At 35.9% G+C, this 26,173-nt stretch overlaps 4 protein-coding genes and 1 long non-coding RNA gene across 8 annotated transcripts; 3 read left to right on the plus strand and 2 right to left on the minus strand.

Annotated features, from left to right (window-relative positions):
* Positions 1–3,069: 3,069 nt before the first annotated feature.
* Positions 3,070–4,218, minus strand: LOC130990702 (uncharacterized). Its single transcript, XM_057914930.1, has 2 exons — positions 4,057–4,218; positions 3,070–3,573 (listed from the first exon to the last, which is right to left on the minus strand). The coding sequence occupies exons 1-2, from the start codon at positions 4,216–4,218 to the stop codon at positions 3,070–3,072; spliced, it is 666 nt and encodes a 221-aa protein (XP_057770913.1).
* A 4,153-nt stretch (positions 4,219–8,371) lies between these two features.
* On the plus strand, positions 8,372–9,120 carry LOC130988959 (uncharacterized). Its single transcript, XR_009090340.1, has 2 exons — positions 8,372–8,694; positions 8,829–9,120. It is a non-coding gene; the product is annotated as an uncharacterized LOC130988959 (long non-coding RNA).
* A 26-nt stretch (positions 9,121–9,146) lies between these two features.
* Positions 9,147–10,637, plus strand: LOC130990703 (protein ALP1-like). Its single transcript, XM_057914931.1, has 3 exons — positions 9,147–9,671; positions 9,762–9,987; positions 10,080–10,637. The coding sequence occupies exons 1-3, from the start codon at positions 9,147–9,149 to the stop codon at positions 10,538–10,540; spliced, it is 1,212 nt and encodes a 403-aa protein (XP_057770914.1). The 3' UTR covers positions 10,541–10,637.
* A 5,631-nt stretch (positions 10,638–16,268) lies between these two features.
* Positions 16,269–19,496, plus strand: LOC130988960 (uncharacterized). The gene is made up of 2 exons (XM_057912948.1): positions 16,269–17,187; positions 19,175–19,496. Exons 1-2 carry the CDS (start codon positions 16,747–16,749, stop codon positions 19,205–19,207), a joined length of 474 nt encoding a protein of 157 aa, XP_057768931.1. The 5' UTR covers positions 16,269–16,746; the 3' UTR covers positions 19,208–19,496.
* Positions 19,497–20,164: 668 nt separating this feature from the next.
* Positions 20,165–25,050, minus strand: LOC130988961 (PI-PLC X domain-containing protein At5g67130). Of its 4 annotated transcripts, none has more exons than XR_009090342.1 (10): positions 24,798–25,050; positions 24,577–24,704; positions 24,374–24,496; positions 23,594–23,731; positions 23,393–23,491; positions 22,986–23,289; positions 22,674–22,897; positions 22,519–22,605; positions 20,414–20,840; positions 20,165–20,304 (listed from the first exon to the last, which is right to left on the minus strand). XR_009090342.1 is itself a non-coding variant. In XM_057912949.1 (9 exons), exons 2-9 carry the CDS (start codon positions 24,688–24,690, stop codon positions 20,658–20,660), a joined length of 1,272 nt encoding a protein of 423 aa, XP_057768932.1. In that variant the 5' UTR covers positions 24,691–24,704; positions 24,798–25,029; the 3' UTR covers positions 20,165–20,657. The 4 variants fall into 4 exon arrangements, 2 of the variants coding, with proteins under 2 accessions (XP_057768932.1, XP_057768933.1); XR_009090343.1 differs by having other exon boundaries at positions 24,577–24,691; positions 24,798–24,955; XM_057912949.1 differs by having other exon boundaries at positions 20,165–20,840; positions 24,798–25,029.
* Between the last annotated feature and the right edge of the window lie 1,123 nt (positions 25,051–26,173).

Below are 26,173 nucleotides of genomic sequence, written 5' to 3' on the forward strand. Positions count from 1 at the left end.
CTCGTAAATATACCATTTTTCTTCACTTTCAGAATTTAACATGATTTTTATTTGAGTGGATTTTGAAAATAGTCACTTTAGACTAGTAAATTTAAAAACTGGCCATTGAGATAAAAAGCTTAAAAATTGGTCACATTTGCTATTTTACCTTTTACATAAAAAATTTAAAAATTATCCATGAATTCAAAACCAGGTCGAATTTACAACTTGCACTTATTTTAATTGTGAATTCGAGTTTTAAAACTCGAATTCACAACCGAATAGCTAATGTTTCGAGTTCTAAAGTTTGAGTGCAAAAATAGAAATAATGTTAGTCGTGAATTCAAGTTTTAAAGTTTGAATTTACAACTAGAAATATTGTTAGTCGTGAATTCAAGGTTAAAAAATTTAAATTCACAATTAGCATTATTTATAATTGTGAATTCAAATTCTAAAATTTAAATTCACAATTATTAATAGAGTTGGTTGTAAATTCGAATTTTAAAACTCGAATTCACAACTAACATTAGCAATTCAGTTATTCAAAATCTCTTTCTCTTTCAATCGATCCGTACACTCTCATAACATCTATCAGTTAAATTTATTACTCCCTCCGTCCCATTAAAGTTGGCCACATTTCCTTTTTGGGCGTCCCACTAAAGTTGGCTACTTTCCTTTTTGGGTAAAAATTACACCAAATTAAACTTTATAATTAATCAACTAATCTACACCTAATTAAACCTATCTTCTACACTCAATTAAAATTTTCTAATTAAATCTAAATCACCTTTATTTAAAAACACACACACAAAACACACACTAACACACGCACACAGCCACCCCACCTCCCCCAGCGCCCCACCCCCTTCTCTCTTCTTCTCCGGCGGGTGCCACCCCCATGGTCGCCGCCGCCTCCTCTCGCCCCTCCGGCCGCCACCGTCGTGGTCTTCGCTGCGACCACCGCCGACCCTTTCCCTCTCCCTGGCCTCTGCTCTCTCCCTCTCGCCCCACCTCTGACCTCCATGTCACCGGAAATAGGAAGAGCCGCGACTCCCTCCGGCGAGGTAGCCGTCGACCGGCCTCCATCTCCCAGACACTTCCGCCTTCTGTCTTCTTCTCCGGCGGCACGCCGCCCCCATGGCCGCCGCCTCTCTGGCCTGCGCCGCGACTGCCGCCGCTTCTGTCTTCTTTATCTCTCTGTGTAATTCCGGAGTCGCAAGCCCTAAGCCTCTTCCGAATTCCACCTGGTCTCTGTAATTCCAGAGTCGCGAGCCCTAGCCCTCTTCCGGGATCTGGTTTTGCGATTTGAGATGCCCGGTGGTCGCGAGCCCTAGCCCTCTTCCGGGACCTGGTCTCTGTAATTCTTGAAGTTTTTTGCATGTTTTTTAGATGCCCGATGGTGGGATCTGGTTTGTGATTTGAGAAGGGGGCGAGGGGCGCCGGCAACGGTGGTGGTGGTTGTTTTCAGATTTGAGGGTGGTGCTCTTGAATCTGAGAGTGGTCGGTGGTGGTGGTGCTCCGGTCTCCGGTCGCCGGTCGCCGGCGACGGCGACGGCGAGTTGCTGGCAGATTTACTAATTAAGCAAATAAACAAAAGTCATTTAAACATATGAAACCACTTAATTAACTCATAACAATATATTTCTTAATCTCCGTGCCGAAAAGAACGTGGCCAACTTTCTTGGGACGGAGGGAGTAATTAATTACCAATACAAATACAATAATATTTAATCATAATTATGAGAGAGAGAGAGAGAGAGAGAAATGGTGGCGCAAAAAGGTAGCAACTACATTGTGTACGTGTTGGAGGCACCATCCAATTCATGTTCAACTAAAGCTAAAAGGTGTTAATTCTTACTAGTCTGTAACCCGTCGATAGACGGGAATCAATTATTATATACTCCCTCCGTCTGTCAAAAGTGGACCACTTTGGCTAGGCACGGAATTTAATAAAATTGGTGATAATTTTGATGTAGTGGAGAAAGGATCCCACCACTTTATGAGATGTGTGGTTGAGATTGAATTTGAAGTGGTTTTTTTTGTAAATAAATAGTGTTTGTAAGGATAAAATACTCCCTCTGTCCCACTTCAATTGGCACACTTGCCTTTTTTGTTTGTCTCACTTCAATTGGCACTTTCCAAAAATAGCATGTGGTCTCTACCTTCTCTACACACATTAAACAAATGGCCCCCACCCACTTTACACACTCAACCCTTTATTCTTAATCTACGTGCCCAAAGTAAAAGTGCCAATTGAAGTGGGACGGAGGGAGTATTAAATTGGATGGTGGGACCATTTCTATAAAAAGAAAGTGGTATACTCTTTGTGGACGCCCAATATAGTAAAAATGGTCCACTTTTGGCGGACGGAGGGAGTATAAATTTTATTAATAATTTATATACTCGTATTTAAATTCCATGAGGAACTATTATAATTTTAATTTTTCTAATTATTCAATACATTTTATATTTCATGAATTTCTTTTAATTAAAATAAAGCATTTAATAAAATTATTTTAAAGTAAAAAGATGTAATATTTATATGAAATCAACCTAAATTAAATATCTTAGAAATTACAACAATTATTTGAAACATACCTATATTAGATACATGTAGCTAGAACCAGTAACTGAAAAAAAAAATAAAAAATAATTAAAATAATATCATCAATGACTTAAACTTGTAAAGATTGAATAAATTATTAAATTTGCAATTACCTCATAATCTATAGAAAATTTCATCATACCCCCCATTAGTTGTTGCATCTTGCGTATGACCACTCTCATCATATACTAAAATCTTTAGACCTCTTTTTCTAGTGACTCTTGAGATTGCCACATAAAGTTATCAATCACTAAAAATTGGTTTCGGTAGGTATAATCCTACATTTGAAAGAGATTGTTCCTAACTTTTATTTATTGTCATAGCAAAACAAACACTTACAGGGAATTGTCTTCTCTGAAATCGAATTGGGAATTTAGTGAATTCTAATGGACTCATAATCATTCTAACTATAGGAAACTTCTTGCCCGCATTTTTTCCTAAAATGAGCTTGCCTTCAATTACACGTTCCCCAAGTTGAGTTACTATCAGCTAGTCCCACTGCAAAGCTCATTAGATGGATCAATATTTCTGAGAAGCATGATTATGCATCCCTCTTTCAATTTAATTTCATGACTCGACAATCCTGAACACTTGATTGTGTTGAGATATTCAACAAAGAATACATGTTCATCGAGGTCCACTTGTCCATCTTCTTTGCAAATGCTATCTGAACTTAGGTAAACCTTTTCCTTGGTAGACATTAAAGACATGACGTAATCATTGATCGTATCAACCATCTCATTGGTGGGGGCCAAGATAGCTCTATTCTTAAACATTTCTGGATCAAATGCATTATTCATCACATCATGGTATGTGTTTTCCACTATAGCTGCAATAGGATTTGTTGCATCGCGTATAAGAATACCTTCTGATAATGCCACAATAGATTCTCCATTACTAAGACTTTGTCCGGCTGTACCATCACCTATTTTAAGTATCCATTCTGCAAATTCTTTGGTTTCTTCTACATCCGAACCAGAAGTATTTGACTGAAACCAAAATGTACTTTTATCAAATGATTACGCATTTATTTTATGTACAAAGAAAGACAATTAATCAAAACTTAAATAGCTACATAACTCGTATCCCATCAGAAGGTTCAAATTGGATAAATTCTATTTTCGTTTAATTTTTCTTACTTTTAATATTTTAATTGCATTAAAGCTAAGAATGATTAACTATAGGGTTAATGGTAATTTTATATAAAAATAAATAAATGCGAGAAATAAACAATGCAAGATAAAATTATTAAGATAAATACATAGATACAAATAATTAGTAATTTTTATATTTGAATATTAGTTAATTGGAATAAAAATATTATTAATAAATTATGCATGGTAATATAATTTTTTAAATTATATATTGAGATTTAGAGTAAAGTACATCTGTACATGTAATCTCATGTTCTTAGTTAACTTGAGAACTTGACACGAATTTCAAAGTTGAGATGAACTTATAGAGGCACGCACGATGTCATGCCGACTTCCCTTAGGGATCATTGGGAGTATCTGTCGAAAGTCGCCTCCTAAAACAACCACCAAACCTCCAAAAGATTTTCCAAACCTATCGGAAGATCTCATAATATCCCTTAGGCTTCTATCATGCGCTTCAAAACAGTATTTGTGTGCCATTGGTGCCTCATCCCAAATAATAAGTTTTATTTTCTCTAGTAGTCCAGTTAAATCGTTATCTGGATTTATCTTGCTGCATGTGGAGTTTTCGTGGCAATCCAATGGTATACCGAATCTAGAGTGTGCAGTCCTGCCCCTACGCAACAGTAACGATGCTATACCACTCGAAGCTACTGGAAGTACTATATCGCCCCTCCCACGTCTGGGCGAGCATAAGGTGTTCCAAATATATGTCTTTCATGTACCACCATATCCATATAGAAAGAAAAATCCTCCGTCGCCTTTATCAACCACCGTCATTATTGTTTCATAAACCATTCTTTGCTCATTTGTCAAAGAGGGATATAGCTTGGCGTGCTCTTCTTTCATTTCTTCTATGTTGTAAGTAATCTCTTCTAATATCAGTAGATTTTCTGAATTAGATATTACAGTTTCGTTCGGTAACTGCATGCCAGGAAAATTGACTAAACTGGTGGAATTAGCTAAAAGCAACTTCTCAATTTCAACCAATGCTATATTTTTTAATTGGTCATTTGTTAATTGCAAATCTGTTTAATAAAAGTCATTAGAACAATATAATATCTAAATCAAAACTATAAACCATAAATCATAGATGCATTATAGTTAGTATATATTTAAGGGATAATTGCGTGAAAATACACAAACTTTGCCAAAAATCCATATTTGACGCGAAGTTAGGATTTTGCATTTTAATACACCAACTTTCGTTGTTGTCCAAATTTGACACGACTTAATTATTAAAAATTCAAAAAACAACCCCTTTTTGTAAATAATTATACAAAGACCCACTTATGTTATAATTTGGGACATTTAAACCAAAACAAGATATTTCCTTATGATGTTTTCTTTTTATCTTTGATCCGCGCCTAAAATGGTTTAAAAGAAAACATCATAAAGGAATATCTTGTTTTGGTTTAAATGTCCCAAATTATAACATAAATGGGTTTTTGTATAATTATTTACAAAAAGGGGTTGTTTTTTGAATTTTTAAGAATTAAGTCGTGTCAAATTTGGACAACAACGAAAGTTGGTGTATTAAAATGTAAAATCCTAACTTCGCGTCAAATATGGATTTTTGGCAAAGTTTGTGTATTTAGGTGCAATTTTCCCTATATTTAATGATATACAACCAAATATTAATAAGATCATATTATGTTTACTGCAAAATATTAATATTTTTTTTTCTTATTTTGTGTATGATACTGTCTTTACATACTTGTGTATTAAACTTTTTTATTAGTACAATTGATTAATGTTCTTAGAAATTAATGCATAAATTTTTATTTTAATGAATAATATATTGATTCAGATTCAATGTTTCAATATTTTTTATGTTCCACTAATGTCTCTCTATCAAATTATTTATTTTAATAGATCATTAATAACATTTATAATCAAAAACTAAAAATGTATATATCCTATTTTTTATTTTATTTTATCAACCCTAACAATTTATTTTAATTTTTTTTATATAATGTATTTCCTAAATTCGGTTCTATCCCAAGGTGGGCTATATACTTATATCACATAACAATAAATTAAAAAAAAAAAAAAGATGTTAAACGTATGTCTGATATTACTAATTGCATTAATAGATTCTGTATTTATAAAATGTATAATTTGACTTTATGGTTGCAATTGAATTTAAAATCATAATAATAAACGAATCAATTTGCAACTTGAGTTTATACTATTCTATGTTATTTATTATATAAATGTTATAATAATTTTAAAATATTATTATTATTTGAATACATGGCACGGGATCAAACTTAATGAAGAAGAAGATAAAAATTAACACAAATTTGGATATATATCTTTGTTTTTGATAATTTCGAATTTTTCAAAAAGAAAATGGTTGAGTTGGAGTTCTAGCATATATATTATTTATTAGATATCTATCGAAATTTGTTGATTAAAAATTTAGAAAAAATAAGAATGAATGAGAATTGAGGAAAATTGGAATTGAGTGATTATACAACGCCACGTAGGATAGAGTTTATTTTGCTTTAATATATATATATATATATATATATATATATATATATATATACTCCCTTCGTCTCGTGAAACTTGAGTAATTTCTATTTGGCACGAATTTTTAGGAGTTAGTATTTTGTGTGTTAAGTGTGGTAGGTGAAAAAGTGAAAAGGTGAATAAAGGGAAAAACTTTTACCATATAAGGAAAGTGCTCAAGCTTCGCGGGACATCTCGAAAAAGAATACTGCTCAAGCTTCGTAGGACGGATGGAGTATTTGGCTGCAACACATAATCAATTCATTCCACCACTCTCCTGCAACATTATTCCGAATTTATACAAACTGTAATTGAACTCTCTGCTGATGGTGGTGAAGTTCTTCCTCAACATTTGGAGATATATATATATATATAGGGGGGCGCTCCAATGAGACCCCCTAATTTTAGTGAGATCTAGGGCACGATCTGGTGCGTTTATTTTATCAATCATCTGGCTGATATTGTATCTGGAGGGTGATTTTTTTTCACAGGGTTCGAATCCTGGAGGGAGCAGAATATTTTAAATTTTGTTATTCATCAGCATATACTGCATTGTTCATCAGTATATACGGCCCTGTTCATCAGTATATATGTCTTATTCATTACGAATTTTTTAAATTTTATTTTTCATCAGTATATACATCTTGTTCATTAGATATACGTTTTGTTCATTAGTATTATATGTCTTATTCATTGTCCTAGTGTTTCACGAAAATTATGGGGTCTCACTGGAGCGCGCCCCTATATATATATATATATATATATATATATATATATATATATATATATATATATAGGGGTGGGCTACCGTGAGAGCACATCTTAAAATAAAAAATAAGAGCAATTTTTAATGTATGAATTTTATATAGAACACGTATGAATTCGCTGTATAAAGGTATGAATTGTGAAAAATAATTTTTTGCTACCTTTGGGATTCGAACTCAGGACCATAAATCCATCCAACAGGATTACGAATCAACCGTATATCGTGATGATCTAAGGGCTGAAAATTATTCTTATTTTATATCTTAAGAAATGCTCTTATTTTAGCCATTCCCTATATATATATAATGAAGTAGATGATGTTGTGAGGGAGGAAAGATAGTGGCCATTTTTTTTAATTTTAATTTTAATGTAAAGAGTAATTTTGTACTTTTACATAAAAAGTGATCAATTTTTAAAGTTTTTATTTAAGATGCTAATTTTTAAATTTACTATACGAAAGTGACCAATTTCATATATTACCTCCTTTTTTTATATTCCACCCACAAATACTTGAACTTAGCGTTTTTTTTTTTTTTTTTTTTTTTTTTTTTTTTTTGTCATTGATAAAGAAAAACTCTATTTACTATTGACGTGGAGGCTGGAATACATGACGTGGACTACATAATACTCCCTCCGTCCACAATTTAAAGCCCCACTTTGATGTGGGCACGGAGACTAAGAAAGCTGAAAATGGTGATGTGGATGAAATAAAAGGGTAGTTGACTAAAGTGATAAAGTAGTTGACTAAAGTGTTAAAGGTGTTGTGTGGTGGGTCCACTAGTGATAAAATGTAATAAATATAGAATATAAAAATAATAAATGTGTTGTAAGGTGGGTCCATTAGTGGCAAATGGTAGTAATTTTAAATAAAGAGGGAGGGTAAAAAGGTACAAAAAGCAGAATAGGGCTTTAAATTGTGGACAAAAATTTAAGGGGAAATAGGGCTTTAAATTGTGGACGGAGGGAGTATGCATTTGGATAGAGTAGCTGTATTCATTATTTTGATTGGAGAGTGAATGACATGGTATCCCGGTCTTCACGTCAAAGTTTTTCATTGTCTGTGTCAAAAATCAGAAAAAACAATAAATTCATGTATTTATGGTTAGAAAATAAAAGTCATGTTAAATTTTAGAAAGCGAAAAAAATTTATGTATGTACAAGCTAATAACCTTTTTATTTAATATATACATTAAGATTAATGTTGTGTCCCTAATTTTTTATGTTTTCAAAAAAAATATTTTCACCTTAAATTTTCATTTCAAAAATCTTCAACTTGAAAAAATAAATTGATTTATGTTCCTGTCTTATAAAATCATGAGTCACTTAGCTCAATTCTTAGGGCCAGTTTGATTTCCTTGTAATTGGCGTATTAGCTCCTTTAATGGGCTAACTTTTGCGTTTGAACTCCAAGTAAAATAAAGCTGAAAGCCCTTCAAAAACACTAGGCCCGGCCTAAAATGATGGATTTCTCGAGGAAAGCTAACTGAGGCTCCCCCCTGGTTAGCTAATCTAGGTTATTGCGTAATTTCGATTCTCACATATTTGCCCCTCTTTTCAAATTCCAAATATATTCATTTTCCCATCTGCCGCTCATTTGCAATTGTGAGCAGAAATTTCAAGGGAACAAGGTGCAACGAGTTCGCGCCGCCCCACACCTTCTTCTTCGATCTACAGGTATTTTTCTGTCTCTATGAATAAGGATTTCAATTTCAATTGAGTCAAGTTTTTTGGAGCAACTGGAACGATATTTATCATTCCTTACTCGTCATCTTGAATGTTCATTACCCGGTGTTTGCGTTGGACTGCAGGGGTGCGCGATTTGCTGGGTCTATCGTCGCCGACTTCAATTGCCGTCGAGCGGTGGTCGGCTGTTGTTCAATTGAATTTTCAACGGACTACTGTTATCTGTTCTGTGAGTGTTTCAAGCCCATTTTCTTTGCAATTGACGAGTGTTTCAATTCCATTTTCTTTCCCAGTTCAAGAGTGTCTTACTGTGAAGTTGTGTAAATGTTGGAATGGTGACTTTGTTGTTTTGTTGCTGCTATAAAATGTATGCACATCGCATTGCTCTTGTGTTTTAAGTTATGCATTTGTGAATTATTTTTGAATGTTGTATGCCCAGCCTGATGGATATTATACGGCGTAAGAATGCTTGTGTGTATATGGCCGTAGAGGAAATTTTGCATGATCAGATGATGCAAATTTCGGTCGTTGTCGATGCTGTTGATAGGGCAAGGTCCCAGAAACGTAAGCGTAGAGTTCTAGCTGTGCCGTATGGGATGCTGCATAGAATCCCAGATCAAGTAAAGCACCTTAATCGAATTATAGGTTTTAGCGATGTCGATTGTCTAACAAATTTGAGGATGGACCGAAATACATTCGGTAGGCTGTGTCTGTTGTTGAGAGACTTGTGTGGGCTGAAAAATGGTAGGTTTGTGTCTGTGGAGGAGCAAGTTGCGTTATTTCTTTCTGTACTTGCTCACCACAAAAAGAATCGTGTTGTTAAGTTCGATTTTTGGAGAAGTGGGCAGACCGTGTCACATTATATTCATGTTGTGCTGAGAGCTGTCTTGCGTCTCCATGGTATACTGCTGGTAAGGCCCACCGCGGTACAGGAAGCTTCAACCGACCCGCGTTGGAAATGGTTTAAGGTATGTGATATAGCATTCTTACAAGCATTAAGCTATATATGTCTATATTCTGATTTTTATGAAAAATTTACAAAATTACATTGTTTACAGGGTTGCTTAGGTGCATTAGACGGCACATACATCAATGTTATGGTGCCAAATATTGATAAACCGCGGTATCGAACAAGGAAGGGACAGATTTCAACAAATACACTTGCAGTTTGTGACAAAGATATGAAGTTTGTATACGTTTTGCCGGGATGGGAGGGATCAGCCGCAGATGCTAGGATTTTGCGCGACGCGTTGAACCGACCTAATGGATTGAAGGTGCCTAGGGGTAAGTTGTGGACATATATAATAGTGTTTTATTGATGGCATATCTGCAAAGTACTTCAAGTTTATTGTATTGCATTGTTTGGTCTGGTGTAGGCTCTTACTATCTCGTAGATAATGGATACGCCAATTCCGAGGGGTTTCTCGCACCCTATAAAGGGGTTCGGTATCATCTCAAAGAGTGGGGACCTACAGCCGTATGCCCACAAAACGCTCAAGAATTGTTCAATATGCGCCACACGAAGGCTCGGAATATCATTGAACGTGCCTTCGGTGTTATGAAGATGAGGTGGGGGATTTTGAGGAGCTCTACGTTTTATCCCGTGAAGGTCCAGAATCGACTTATTATGGCGTGTTTTTTATTGAATAATTTCATTAGAACGGAGATGGACGTGGATCCTATCGAACAAGCATTCGATAATCTACCACATGATAATGCTTTCAATGAACCGGAGCACGGAGAGTATGTGGATGCAGTTGAGTCGTCTCCCGAATGGGCTGCGAAGCGTGATGCCATTGCCCGATCAATGTGGCAAGAATATGTTGCAATGCACTGACTTCATTGGGATATATAAATTGTCGTGTCATTTATTTTTGAACCTCAATTTCCATTATTTTGTGAGGACAAGAAATTATTGTTTGTGACATTTTCTGCCCATGATTTTCAATATTTGGAAGATGTTGGTATTTGTTGCTTTCTATACCTTTTCTGCACGAATTTTTCTTGCTCACTCTTTGGTGTTTTGGAATAGGTATGTTATGGATAATCGTGGTTGGTTTACTGCCCCTTTTTGTTCTTGTGGAAATGGAAGGATGTTACTGCGGTGCGCAGGAGTGAAGGCTCAAAATGCCGGTCGTTATTATTACAAATGCCCTCACAAAGGTGGCCATGTCGGAGAGTTCTTTTGGTTTGATGAGGTCCACTGCCAAGGCGAGGCATCATATTTCAGCGCACCACCGCCGGTTGCCTCATTTTCCAATTCCTCTGTTCCACGACCTGCCAGTTCCTACACAGACAATGCAAGAGACGACCTGGGCCTGGGCGCAGGAGACACAATACCTGAAGTTGGGAGAGTGAGGAGAGACACCGACGAGCAAAATAATTTTATATTCATGGCGATCGTGTTTATGTTGATAGGATTTGTTGTGGCTAAACTTGTGTAACTGAATTTCGTTTTAGGATGGCACGAACTTCGTTTCAATCTATTTTGTAACTTTATGGAGATCGTCTCGAATGCTTTATTGCTAAAGTTAAGGAACTTGAGGATGTTTTGAAATACGATAGGAATTGATTTTATGTTGCAATCTATATTATATATAAAAGACTAGTTTATGTTGGAAAGACATTTTGTGATTACACTCGAGTGATTATGCTTCTGTATTAAATCCTATTTCCATATCTTCCATACAACTCAACCCATTATGACTATATTCAATGCATTGTTAAAGATTGCAAGTTAATCCATTTGGAGAGCAGAATTCGCCCAATGAAACTCAAGATTTTGACTTGATTATGCTCTGTTTTCTTACTGCTACACGGCCATTAACATAAATGCAGAAAATTTGATTGCCCCAACTACCCTAATTAAACGCTGCAATTAAGAAATAACTCTCCAAATATTCCTATATCTTTCTATAAATACCAAGGCCAACCCCCTATTTCAAATGCAACAGAAAATTCATCTATCACAATAAGAAGATGCTTTTCGAAGATATTCCAGATCAAGCTTGGTTCTTCTATGGGGGCGAATGGAAGAGGCAAATGGACTCGATGCTGCTGCGAAGGATATTTGAGATTGAAAGAGACACAGGGATCATTCGTAAGCTTCCTGCTATAGCATTATATTTTCAGTGACAATGTTGATGAACTGTTTCTCTCTAAACTACAACGTCTACTACTTTTCTTTTGACGTTATTCAGCCGGATGGGGTATCAACAGCATACATGCAATCCTTACTGTAACTGGCGACCTCAACGATATGTTTGCCAAAGATTTCACAACCTTTGACATCAAAGAAAGATTGATAACGTTGGAGGGCCGATTCAACACTTACGTGAAACTGATGAATAGGCCCGACACTCATTGGGATCAACCTTCGAATCGCATCATCGCGCTTGATGAAGTGTGGGATAAAATCTTCTTGGAGTGCTACCTCCTTCTTGCATTATTGTTTTACATTCTGGTCACCATTTCTTCAATTAGAAACTGACATAATATTGTATCATTTGCGAAGGAGAATGTGTGGGCGCAAGCTTATTACTACGTTGGTGAGCCGGAGTACTACAAGATGTGTTCGCTATTTGGAATAAAAAAGCTCAAACATGAACTAGGCCATGAAGTAATCACTATAAGCTCTACAGTGCGAACTCAAGTTCTCTCCGATGATGAGGACGACACTTCCCCAATCGTGAAAGAACCGAAAACTGTTGTCCGCAAGCTCTTTCCTGAAGATGATGATTCTATCATCAACCTTGAACTCTAGATTTGGTTTTGAGAATGGTCACCTTTTGTTTTCGTAGCAACCAGTTATGGTAAAATGTTTCCAATATTTTTGTGGAGTATGTTGTGGTGATGAAGCTTATTCATATGGATGTGCCTAGTTCATGTTACTAGATTTTTTAGCAATGCTAGGAATTGTTTGCTCGTGCCAATGATATAAAAAATCAAAGAGAACATAATATAAATAAAGGAAATTACCAAATAGATATCAGCAAGAACACACCAACAATGTCACATTTGTTCCAACAACAAGAACAAATGTTATGAAATGGAAAACTACATCGTGGCAAGTTCACCAACTATTAAATACTACTAGAACTGGAAATGCATCAAAGTCTATGCAAAAGCATCAAAATAGATAATTAAGACTGCACCAAGCATAAATGTGCCAAGTCTTTACCAAAAAACTTCAAACCACTACCATCAGAAGTCACTTGAACCTCCCCTCAAGGAAACGCCTCGCATATGCCTCCTTCGCACTCGTCGGCAGGCCGCGAAAAATCTCGAGACGCTCCGTCTTGTCTGCGAGGAGCTCGCACACATCGAATTTGTCCTCCAAAGTGAAGCCCCCGATGTCACCAAGCTGATCAAAGACCTCTTGCCTAGCCTTTCCCATGTCAAAGTCATAGCCAATCCTATTTGCCAAGTTCTCCAGCCTCTTATCTGTGGTACGGTTGATCTCACGAAGCACTTCACACAGAGCACTCATATCTTCCGGTTGTTTGCGCTTCCTGCCAACACCAGCAGATGCGGTGGTCCCCTTGCTGCTGTGTCCTACACTTTCTTCGACAATTTCATGCTCCGGCGTGTCAGTAAGATTGACATGGTAATCGGAATCGGGAGTGTTCACCTCTACATTTTCGCGACGCTGCATCTCGTTGACTGCATCCAGCAAGTCCTCAGCTTGTTCCCCGGTTGCTCGGTCTTTCCCGAAAACCTCTTTCCAATCATCTAGCATCGGCCATGGCTTGTATCTCATCAGCCTTGCATTAGGATCACACTGCATTGGAGAAGTATCAGCAACCATAGTTAAGCAATGTCATTTAGAAACTATAACACATTTGTGCAAGAAATTTGAAGAGTACCTTCACTATTTGCTCCCACATTTCATTCGAGCAATCAATCAAATAGTCTCCGTTGGTATTAAACCCAAATCCACTACGCCCTAACATCTGTGACAAGCTATAGTAATTCTTTTTCCATGCACATATCTTGGAGTTTATGTGCGGGACTCCTTTTAGATCCGTTTCTGGAAACACAGCCTTCATCCCCTCCTCGAGTTTAGTTAGGTATCCCGCCCTAAAGCCGTTATCCGACTTCCAGCCCTGAACCACCAATTCCTTCAACGAAGTGATTAGTGTTTCCTCCTCCTTACATGTCCAACTCCTCCGTGTCTTCTCCGTCTTATTAACACGGCCACCGCCTAGACCACAACTCCCTAGGAATCATGTAACGTTATTCATTGAGAAGCAAATGAAAATATGAAAACTAGCATAATATCCACCACAGAAACGATTCTTAAACATGAAAAAAAATAAAAATCCAAACTACAATATAGATTAAAGACAGCAACATCAGTATTCAACGCAAAGCAGTAAAAAGAAAAATAAAAACTGGCATGCATATTCACCATACTACGGATTGGAAAACAAGTGAAAAAGTAGTGTTAACTGGATAAAAAAAAATGCAAACAACAAACTTAAATAGAACAAAAACAATGGCGCATCAGTTTACTGTCGATGAAAAAAAAAACTCAAATAACATGCAGAAATAAGCAAAACTTATGGCTCCATAAGTTACCTTGCTGCGCCGATGCCATCGCGACTGCAACGATATCCAAAGAAAACTCCACCTAGAACGGTATTTGCAACTCTCTTCGAACTTTGTTTCTGCAGATGTGAAGATCTCCATCGATTTGGAGATATAAGTAGGCGAGCAAGCCCGCGAAATAGCAGACGCTTCACATTCTCGGCGGGATTTTGCTGAGGATACGCGTGGAAATAAGAAAAAATGACGAGGATAATATAGTAATATCATCTATTAAACCTGCAATTACCAAAGCAATTCAAACACCGCGCATGCGCTAAGAGTAGGTTAAATGATTCCTATCAAACACGCGGCCCATTTACCGCTACACCCTAATCCAGATTACTATAAAGTGGTTTAAGTTAAGTGGGCTTAAACCGACTGCCAAATCAAACACGGCCTTAGGGTTAAGATTTTTTTTTCCCTGTAATTTTATGCTCCATCCGTCTACCAAAGGTGGACAACACTAGTTTTAATAAAAATAGTTATTGTATTGTGAGTGGAGAAAGAGTCTCACTTAAAAAATAGTGTTTATAATAATAATTAATTGTATTTGAGTGGGGAATAGGCCCACCATGTGATAGATAGTTTTCAAAAATAGAATGAAACTACTTTTTGTGGACATCCCAAAATGACAAAAATGAACTATTTTTTGTGGACAGAGGAACTATTAATAATGTATATTCAAGTTAAGTGTTTCATTATTTTATTGTGGAATGATAAATTAGCTCGCTAGATTTTTAGGTGGCTTCCTAGAATTAAAGTTTTTAAGCAATTTTTTAGGTGGATTCTTAGTGTAAGATTTTTTTTTTACAATTTTATACTATCAAATTATACGTATTCTAGTTAGGTGATTCATTATTCCATCGTTGAATTTTATAAAAACAAAACATAAATCTAATTTTTTTCAAAGGCGAGGGTTTTTTTAAATGAAAATGTAAATTGAAAATATATATATACATTTTTTTTAAAACACCGAAATTTTAAAATACAAACTATGATTTTTTATTATTTATTTTTAAAAAAATTGTTACACCCAACGAAAGGAAAAACACGCTCACTTTAGATGTTGAGGGGCTAACAATCCAAAATCAAAAAAAAAAAAAAATGGGGAGGTAAATGTGATAGATGGCTACTTCTCCCTATAATATATATGGTTAATCATACTTTGTATTTTTTTAAAAAAAATTAGAATTACAAGAGATATCTGAATATAATCAATGATGCAATCCGCACGCAGGCGGAACCTCAACACCACACAACGGTGGAAAAACTATATCGCACGTAGGCGGAAATACAACACCACCCCAAGGTGGAAAAACATCACCGCACGCAGGCGAGATTGAACCCAAGACCTCTCACAAAGGAGAGTCTTTGAGTGCCTCAACTTTGCCACTAGAGCAAAGCATCATTGGCGTGGAAAATTCCCCCTATTTTTGATGGACGCTTAACTTCATCCAATATTTTTCATTTTTTTTTATTTTCTATTTATCAAGCGGGTCACACTCTATTTATTAACGTATTAGGAAGAATGAACTTCATTTATTTGGTATTTTTAATGAAGTTTCATTTTATTTGATATAATCCCGAAATATTGTCTCAAGCTTTATAGAAACAAACAAGTTTTGTGCCTTCATTTTTTATTGCCTCATTTAGTTATATTTTTTTCATCGGATTTCACTTAATTTTGCTATAAAGAAGAAAATTTCTATTTTCTTTTCTTTGATTTATTTATACGTTTATTTGATTAATATTTATGCTAATAATTTAAGCAGTTGATATTTCCAAGATTCATGTGTGTTATTTCGTAGATCCAATCATGGGTTATAAAATGTTTTGCTTATATAATGGCTGCCATTAAAAATATAATCCTTCAATTGAAACTTTAAGAACTAGGGATCTTATGCGTATTTTGCTCTTCTTATCTCTCAATTGACAGTTTATACATAGAGTGGGACCCACTTCATAAAAAAAATACTCCCTCCGTCCCAATAAACTTGTCCCATTTTCCTTTTTGGGTTGTCCCAATAAACTTGTCTCATTTCTAAATTGGGTAAATTTTAGGGGATAATTAGTAACTTAATTAGGGGCTGATTTTAATTAAGTTACTAACTAAGTCAAACCTATTAACTTCAATTATACCTACTCTATTTTCATTTCTCACTTGGCTCTCTCTCTCTCTCTCTCTACTGCCGACTCTTCTCCTTCCTCCTAGAAAACCCTAAATCTCACCGACGCCGCCTCCCCCTTTCCCCCTCCGTTCCGCCGGCGCCTCGCGGCGTACCACGTCTCGGTGTACCGGCGCCGGCTTAGATCGGTAAATCACCATCGATTCGTGCTCTATTTCGGTAAATTCGTGGTTTGGCCGCCTCCCTCCTTGACCCATCTGTTCGGTCACCGCCCTCTGTTCATATCTGCACAGATCAACGCCAAGAGGCCCCGATCGGTAAATCCACGATGATGAGCAACCCTTGGGAGGGCTTCCTGAGCGGAACGTACGTTCCCGACACGGAGGAGGATTTCTCGACTTGGGGTGAGCCGTCGGCGGTGTATTTCCCATTCTCGGCGACTTTCTCAGAGGATGAGGAGGAGTCCGATGCGGTGGAAGAGTTCGAGGCTGTTTGTGAGTCGCCCAGAGCCCTAGCTCCGGAGAAATCAAGGTTTTCCTTGTTTAGGCGTCTTATGCATTTAAATCGCACTAAATGTAAGATTGTTCCTACTGTTGAAAACAAGATTGCTAATTTCCATTGTTATTCCCTTCTTTATGAGGAAAAATGGGACGACGTAGTCCGTTATAACGGTCCGGAGTCCCCTGCAAGTAAGCTTTCGAGGATGCTTGAAGAATCGCCGAAGCTCCTAAAATTTATGCAAATACTGCTCTCTTTTCCAGATTATTGGGTGAGATCTTCCAATTTTCTATACTTTGAACTATTTTGGGCTCTGATTGAGCTATTGTATGATGTTGTGTTTGGGCTCTGACTGAGCTGTTGTATGATGCTGTGTTTGGGCTCTGATTGAGCCATTGTATGATTCTGTGTTTAGGCTCTGATTGAGCCGTTGTATGATTCTGTGTTTGGGCTCTGATTGAGTCGTTGTATGATGCTGTGTTTGGGCGTTGGTAAATATGCTTGAGATGATGACCTTATGTTCATATAATTGAATGGTTGTAAGTAACCTATGATGAACAAGTAGAAGCCTTAGTTTGTAGACTTACAGCCCCTAATATGTGTATATATGTTGGTGTGTGCCCTATATGCTTACATGTGTTGGTGTGTGCCCATGTGTATTGCTTTTTGTTGGTGTGTGCCCATGTGTACATTGTCTAAGGTTAAAACTAAACTGAAAATGCATTTAATTGATTACCTTGGCTGCTTGCTTTACATCACTTTCTTTACAAAAGATTTTCCATTGACCAATCTACAAAAAAACTTCTATGCTTTACATATTCCACTGTGTTGGCAGTCATAGTGACCTTCTATGCTTCAAAAAAACTTGCTATTTTGTGCAGCCTTCAAAAAACAGCCCGTATTTAAAACTCAAACCTTTCATTTGGAGTTCAATTTCATCTAATGAAATTGAATTTAACCCAAGTGCACTCCTTAGATGATCCATGTCACTAACAACACCGTTCTCCATGAGATAGTTAATGGCCTCCTTAACTAAATCATGTGGAACTTGACGGTTCAAAGGAAGTTCGCCCTGCCTTATCAGGGCACCTTTCTTCATATGTGGAATTTTGTAGCAATTGTGCCCTTTTGCCTTAAGAATCTCTGTTAAACAGCCTTGAAGGCTTAAGAACACATTATTGAGTGTTGTAGGAGATAGTTCGTCAAATGATTTCTTCACTGCCTCTACCAATTGATCAATGTTGGTACAAACTGATTTAGTTTGTAGGCTTTGTATGGCCTTAAACCAACCAAGATCGTTGATGTTGGTATCCGGTGAATTGGGTGGTTGATGAACAATCCTTAGGTCAAACCCATCTGAACTGGCAGCCCTTCTAAAGTCTGGATCATTGTCTTTGATGTGAGGCTTTGTGTTATCTAGTTGAATAAATATCACTTTACTTGCAAATCTTGGCCATTTTTCCTTTATGGTAGGAATCATCTGCCATAATGCATGAAATGAAGCAGTTTAAACACTATAAAACTGAATAATTATCTAAATCACAACTTAATTCAATACCTAACATTCTAGATTTACATATGTCACATATTTCATGTGTTTGAACTACCTCATTAAGAAAATTGGCCTTAATAACTTCCTTCGTAACTGAATGGATTGGCTTTTGCTCAAGTGTACCTGCCTCCCTATTTTTGTTATTCCTCTTTGCTGGTACAAACTCTGTCAATGGGAAAATACCTATTTTTCCATCAAATAGTACAGTCCCGTCTTCTGCGAACCACGTCCTGCACACAACGCACATGAACATGACTTTTTTTATGAACTTCTTTGATTTTGCAACTCCTTTGTGGTTCTGCCTCTCCGGGTGTTAAGTAGAACCTGTGATTTGCCTTGGTTATGTAAAATCATTTCTTATCGATATGCACCGTGTTGTGCATACTCTTCAATTGAAGCACCTTGAGTATTCTATCATACTCGATTGCTTCAAGAGAAAACCTTAGACGCAGCAACTTATTATGGGCTGTTAAGTCGGGTTTTATCGCACTAGTATGAGCCCTGATCAAACCCTTGCTTATCCAACGCCCAACTGTGCTCTTACTGCAATTTATTCCCGTTGCAAGCCGTCGAATGGTTGATCTTTTGCTTAGCTCCAATTTTGAAATTAATTCAATATCTATTTCAACTTTCTTGCGCCTTAGTTTGTTGATTTTTCCACTTATTGAATGCATATGCTGACCTTCACTTTGTTGCTTTTTTGCAGCGTTCCATAGCCGACGACAAACGCCAAATTTGACAACAGCAGCCTGCATTCTGCCCCGTTTTGGCTTCCCACCATGACTATCTTCAAGCACAAATTGCACAATGGAGTTTCTCTCTCCCGTTGTTAGATCTTTGAACCCCATTTTTTTTAAGGGTTTATTGTGGCTGCAAGTAGGCTGCCACAATTTTTTTGGTTTGAAGTGTAATAGCCATGCAATATGTTGGTGTGTAGTGAATGGCAGATTTTATAGAACTTGGCAATGTATTTTGGTGGGAATTTTGAAAATTGTTGATTTAATGAAAAATTTCAGATTTTCAGTCAACTTTTTCCTCTTCTTTTTTCATTTCAATTTTTACTAACACTCGAACTTTTGGAGGAGAGAATTCTGCTGCCTACTAACTTAATCAATGGAAGTGTTTAAGTTTAATTTTTGGCAGTTTTTTAAATTGAATTAAAATTAAAATATGAAATTTAAAATTAAATTAAATTTTTAATTTTACAAAAAGTCAATCAACATTTTAATGAAGTCAAACACAAGATAATTAAGCTATACTTACTTTTTGTTAAACATGTGGGGCCTTTTACTTTACAATACTAATCTAACACTCCTTAATCTCTGTGCCCAAAAGAAAGGGGACAAGTTTATTGGGACGGAGGAAGTATTAGATAAAGTTAAGTATCCGTCATATTGAAGGACTAACAAACCAAAATTAAAAGATGAGAAAATACATATGTTAAGAAATTATATAATATGGGGCTATTTATTACTTCTCCCTATATTATATCCCTAGTCAGTCAGCAGCAGTCACACCATCCGAATTGTTGAATAGTGAACATGTTTTGTGTCCAATATTGACACCTCTGCAAATTGGTTCATTTCATAAGGAAACTAATCTCAACAACAATCCAGTTTCCCTTAATCATGCAAAACTTCCAATTCCAACTCGGATAACAGAAGTTAAAACTTTCTTAAAAAATAAAAATCAGATATTTGGAATCGAAAAGAATAAATTGCAAGTGGAACATATAATAGTTTCACAAATGCAGAGAGGTGCTTGTATGCAATAATAATACTTCATTTCTTACAACAATGCCCTATCCACACACACTTCTTTCACATTCTCCACAACCTGGAAGGAAACCCAACAATCAGCAAACGACATGGTAAAACAAGATCACAAACTCACGCCAAAGGTGCGCAGAATGGAAGAGACGAGTAAATATAGAAAGTGGCCGAACCTCATAGCACTTGGCCCTGTCTTCACGGTTGCTCTATAGACCAAACTCCTTAGTTGAATCCTCGATGTTTGCTGTAAGAGAGTATCGTCTTAACTATAGCTAATAATGTACTTGGACATTTCTAACCTCAACCAAATTAAGCAACCTATCTAAATCCAAAACTTCAGAGGCTACCAAACTAGGAGATCCTAGGTTTTAACTCGTTTGTGCACCTCAACAGAGTTTCTCCATGTTCTGAGTCTCCTCACAATGAACAAAAGGTTATGAGGACCAGCAATAAGCACGTGAACGATACACCTGGAACATTGAGTGCCGAGGCGTCTCCGGATAACTGAACGGACCCAGAGAAGCTCCCAGAAGTACCCGTAGTCGTGGAACTCGTGTTAGGCATACCAACAGCTTTGCAACTTCCGAAAGGTGCACCAGCCTGCAATAAGTTCATTTTTAAAATGGAACTTTGATATCCTATCAAATGAAAATTCTTGTGAACTAATACAATACAAGTTGCCAGTCATCCTGATAGGAAATGAAGTGATTCGGAGGGAAGTTTTCCTACTATCATAGCAGAACTGTCCACTCATCGAGCAAATTTATTACATGTAGAAATCATAGCACAGATGTATTTCGCTCACAAAAGAATGTGAGATGAGTGACTGTGCTGCACTGGCATGAATGGAGAACTTACTCATCAACAAGGATATTTAAATGGGGTCATGGTTCCTGGATTCAATCATATTCAATTGCACGAAAACAATACTTCCTCACATTTAACATTAATTTTTATTAGTTAAATTTGTAACAAGCTACTTTAATCCATGAATGCATGATTGCCTAGAGAAAAAACTGGTATATCACTAGAATGCACCTAGTAATTCCCGTCAAAACTCGACCTATAACAAGCTACTTTGATTTGAGACGAGAACACGTAGTAAATCGTTTTTTAATCGAGTTTACGACATTTACGGTATATTGATAAACATTTTACATATAAAAGTAGAAAAAATTGAAGAAATATGCTTTTATTATTTATTACTCCCTCCGTCCACCAATTCGTGTCCTAATTTGCCATTTTGGTCCGTCCACCAATTCGTGTCTTACTCATTTTTCGTAACTATTTCCTTAACAAATAAATTACTTTTTCTTAAAAGTCGTGCTCCTTCTCCACTCAACAAATAAACAATACACTTTTTTTTAAAACCCGTGCCCCCTTCTCCTAGGACACGAATTGGTGGACGGAGGGAGTATCATTTTTAATTGATTCTTAATACTTCTTCTAAGGAATTAACGAATATATTATATTAAAATAAAATACTTAATTTATCTTTTATATAATGTAAAGTGATTCCCGTCAAAACTCGACCGATGACTAACTACTTTCATGTTAAAATTAAAATTGTAAACCTAACAAGAAGCCAGAAAGTCCGAAACAAAATAGGTGACAGCCAGAGGCAGCCACCAATAAACAAATATATTCCAATTTTTATTCCCTGCTAGTGTTACATGTGACTCTTTCTCACAGAAGGATCATAGATTACTTCAGCATTGGCAGCTATATTTAAGGATCATAGAACAGCTTTTCGCTGGCAACATATCTCTTCATACGCAAAACTCATTCTGGATTGCAATAACATTGATGATAAAGAGCGGAAGACTTTGATTGACGAAACTAACCTTATGAATCTTATGACATGCAAGTCAAACCATGTTTTGACAGATGAGAGGCGGACCATGCTCAATAAATTTTTAAACGCAAGACAAGCTATCTATTAGTTCTAGTCACAATGGTATGAATCAGCAGATACACTATCTCTTTATCCATCACTGAGTTTTGAAATGCATGCAAATTGCTCCGTGCCTAAAGTTTCCACCAGAAATCAGAAACAAAGATGGTTTCTATTACAAATTTGTAACATTCGCTTCTATTATATGTTGTAATTCATCTACAAGTATCTAGAAACCTATGAAACACAGGATAACAGACTTTAATTATGCAAAAATTTCTTTTATCTTCACAAAGTACTGAAAGATTGACATTTCCTCAATTAACCATTCTGACTCTATCCATCAACATTAAAACCCCTTTTAGGCACAAAATATGGACAAACCTGGCAAGCGGAGAGGGTAGCACACCCACACAACGTCTGACCATTCATTCGATCCAAATCATCAAATACCCCTCCACCATCACTCCTCTGCAAATTAATAGCAAATTATTAATTAAAATAGTAGAATACTCGTTTTCTATTCAAAGTTCCACTACCATGTAAAAGTTCACTGCCACAAAATTGGGCATCATATTCCCAGCAGCTTTGTAACAAGTTGCCACCATATCAGCAAGTGGTGCAGAATGCTCCTTGCAAGCTTCATTTTGAACTGGAATAGTCGGGAAGTAATTCATCAGAAACAGAGAGGCACCTCTCGAGTTAAGTGGCTTTGATTCCTTTCTGTTTGGGCACGAGCCAGGCACTACACCCGGATCTCCCGCTGTAACAAAATGTCAAATGAGGACCTGAACTGCACTACCACACTAATCCAAATGCAGAAGCAGCCTCAATATCAATTCTATACTTACACTCGTTTTCGACCATGTACTTCCACTGGTATGCAATTCCTTCAGACGCCTCTTTAGAAGAATCGGAAGTAAAAACTAGTAGTCTGTAGTTATTCTTTACCATGCTGTTGACAGTGGGCCAATCCGCACCTCTCTTCGGCATTTTGGCAACGGGAAACCAATATTTGTCCAAACCAGCATCAGCAAACACCCTTGTCAATCCTTTTGGTGTACGGACATAATCCTCGATTATGATGGTAACAATCTCCGAGGGGTTCTGTGTCAAGAACGCCTCCACTTCTTTCAACGTATCGATTGCTGGCTCCTACTCATTTCATTATCAACAAATAAACAGAAAACATCACAAACCACAAAAGACACAAACTGACTAAGTAAAGAAGAGACAAACAAAGGCCCTAGTAGATTACAAAGGCGGTGAAGTTGTAGCATTGGCCGCGAAACGAATGGCAGAGCCAGATATCATTCTCGAAGTCATACATATCCAGCATCAACCCCCTCACTCCATTCTACACAAGGAACCAATTCAGCAAAAACAAGATCACCACACTCAAACAGATTGATCATGTACACAGGCAATCAAGAAAAAAAGGTGAAAGCAGCATACATACCATCAATTGATTAGTAACAGAATCCTCTTGATTGTAAAAGGTGACTCTTTGAGCACCAGTCAACAACGGTGCATCCACAATAGAGAAGGCATTGTGAGTCACCAGCCACGAGTACTTGTTAAAGGGCAGCCCACTAATCTGTTCATCATTTACACACACAAACACACTTGGAATTACAATCACTAACATTACAAATACAGTAGAACCTCTATATAAGTTAATACTGTCGAGACTGAATTTATTTTATTTTACAGAGGTATTAATTATTCGATTAATTTAATAATTTTTATTAATTAAAAGAAGTTTATTATATTCCACGAATTTGAATTTGAATTTAAATTTAATTACATAAGAATTCAACAAACTTGGATTTGATTACATGAAAAAATGCATGAGCGTTAAATCTTAGGAACTTGAATCTAGCTATTTAATGTATTAGAATTAAATACGTTGGATGTTACATAAATGGTGAAATAACTACTACTGCCTAAACAAAACAAAAGGATTTCATAATCATACACCCTTCATAATTACATCGTGTCATGAAAAAGAAGCTATAAATGAAACTCATTATGATTTAAATTTCAATAGAAAGTAAACAGTAAATTAATATTTTAGGAAATTATTAATTTATGATGCTGATGAGACAAAGAATTATTATTAATTTATATAATCGGCCTAAGTCGGGATCGAGGAAACTCATTATTTTAGAGGTGATTAATTTAAAGAGGTTGTATGAATTTCAGCAAAAAATAAAGGTATAATGAGAAACATGCTTACCATGGAAGTAGGGATTGGAGCTTGGCCCCTGATGCAGAAAGGCTGTGATTTCCCGAGTGAGGGGCAATTCCCACAGTAAAGGCCCGTGGCGCAGTCGGTGGCGGTAGAGCATGATTCGAGAAGCTGCGGGAGGAATTAATTGAGGTGAAATTTGGGGGGAGGGAAGAGCAAGGAAATTGAAGGGATCGGAGAAAGCGAGAGACCTGACATTCGGCGTTGGAGCAGGCGGTGGTGGTGGGAGCGAAGAAGAGAGCTGTGATGAGCAAGGGCCAATAATGGCTCCCCATACCAAATGCAGCGCTGCTGCATGCCCTCATACTGCGGGTGTGGACTGGTAAGCACAGAGAAAGAGAGAGAGAGATACATAAATTACAGCATTTTGGGTATGCGGAAAATCAGACAAATATGAATATTATATACAAACCTCTACGACACAGATTGTGTTTGCGTTCCAATGTCTCCCTCTCTTCCTTCTCTCTCTTCAACTGCAAACCCACCTCCGACAAAGAGATGAAAATAAAAGTGAAAAGGGAAAGATAGAGAAAAAGGGCAAAGATATACACTGGAACTTGTCATTTATGTTCAACTATATACAGTAGTATATATTTCTAATGGAGGGAAAGTCGCTTATTTTTGTGGGCATGGTATGGTAGCTTCGTTTCAGCTTTAATAATTTATGTTTAGAACAGTTAAGGTGCGTCCTCTTCTTTTGTAAAATTATCATAAGAAAATAATGGATAATTAAAATTTCACCTTTTAAAATAATCTGATAATATTATTCCTGATTTATAATGAAAAATAGAAAATAAGAAAAAAAAAGTTAATGGTGAAATTTTAATTATCCCTTATTTTTACGTAATAATTTTACAATAAAAAAACGCACTCGTGTGTTAGAAGATAATAGTATTAAACTATTAATTATTTTTTGCATTTGGTGGGGTCCACGAAGAAAATTTTGGACGTAAATTGATTGGTTTGGTGGAGTCGCGGTGGTCACATTGGTGTGGCTTTCCTCTCAACTTTCAACTTTAAATGAAGTAAGCCATATTAATGTTGGTAGTTTGGATTATTCAACGTTTGTATAAATGAGATTTTAATATAGAGCGAGACGCTATTTTGGCTAATATTATACACTAAAAAGAAACTTTATTTATATAGATCAAATTATGAAAATAGTAGCTATCTATATCTATATAATATATAAAAGGGGTTATTGCCAGAAAATACAAATACTTTGTCAATTTTCTGGTTTATATCATGACCTTATAATTTGGCCAGAAAATACATCAATTTTTAATTTAATTGCAATTATAACATAACTTTATAGTCTGGCCAGAAAATACACCAAGTTTCAATTTATTCTCAATTATAACATGACCTTGTAATTAATTTATTATAATAATATCAAGTTTAATACATTAAACATTTTTAATTTTCTTTTCATCTCACAATATACTATATATAAATACATATATATTTGATAAATATACATCTATATGTAAATAATATATAATATTATTTACTTTTTAACATAGTTTCTATTATATATGTATGTAATTTTTTATTGGTCTTAATATTTTATAATTTCATAATTTAAATAAATAAATACTTATTATATATATAATATATTAATAGAACATTAAAATCAAATATATATATATATATATATATATGCATTTGTGTATTGAAAATGTAGATATATATATATAACAAGATATTATATTGATGGCTTAAAAATACATACATATATATATATATATATATATACATATATATGTATATATATTATGAAATAATTAA

Source organism: Salvia miltiorrhiza, chromosome 6 (assembly GCF_028751815.1).
Source record: "Salvia miltiorrhiza cultivar Shanhuang (shh) chromosome 6, IMPLAD_Smil_shh, whole genome shotgun sequence".
NCBI lineage: Eukaryota > Viridiplantae > Streptophyta > Magnoliopsida > Lamiales > Lamiaceae > Salvia > Salvia miltiorrhiza.

Coding starts and splice junctions, on each gene's coding strand:
- LOC130988961 (XM_057912949.1), bottom strand. CDS start 24,690: ATGAGGGCATGCAGCAGCGCTGCATTTGGTATGGGGAGCCATTATTGG. Junction 23,732..24,373: donor CTCCAATCCCTACTTCCATG/GTAAGCATGTTT, acceptor AATGATGAACAG/ATTAGTGGGCTGCCCTTTAA. Junction 23,290..23,392: donor GCTACAACTTCACCGCCTTT/GTAATCTACTAG, acceptor TGAAATGAGTAG/GAGCCAGCAATCGATACGTT.
- LOC130990702 (XM_057914930.1), bottom strand. CDS start 4,218: ATGGCACACAAATACTGTTTTGAAGCGCATGATAGAAGCCTAAGGGAT. Junction 3,574..4,056: donor AGGGAAGTCGGCATGACATC/GTGCGTGCCTCT, acceptor TTTTGGTTTCAG/TCAAATACTTCTGGTTCGGA.
- LOC130990703 (XM_057914931.1), top strand. CDS start 9,147: ATGGATATTATACGGCGTAAGAATGCTTGTGTGTATATGGCCGTAGAG. Junction 9,672..9,761: donor CGCGTTGGAAATGGTTTAAG/GTATGTGATATA, acceptor CATTGTTTACAG/GGTTGCTTAGGTGCATTAGA. Junction 9,988..10,079: donor TGGATTGAAGGTGCCTAGGG/GTAAGTTGTGGA, acceptor GGTCTGGTGTAG/GCTCTTACTATCTCGTAGAT.
- LOC130988960 (XM_057912948.1), top strand. CDS start 16,747: ATGATGAGCAACCCTTGGGAGGGCTTCCTGAGCGGAACGTACGTTCCC. Junction 17,188..19,174: donor TCTCTTTTCCAGATTATTGG/GTGAGATCTTCC, acceptor GCTTTTTTGCAG/CGTTCCATAGCCGACGACAA.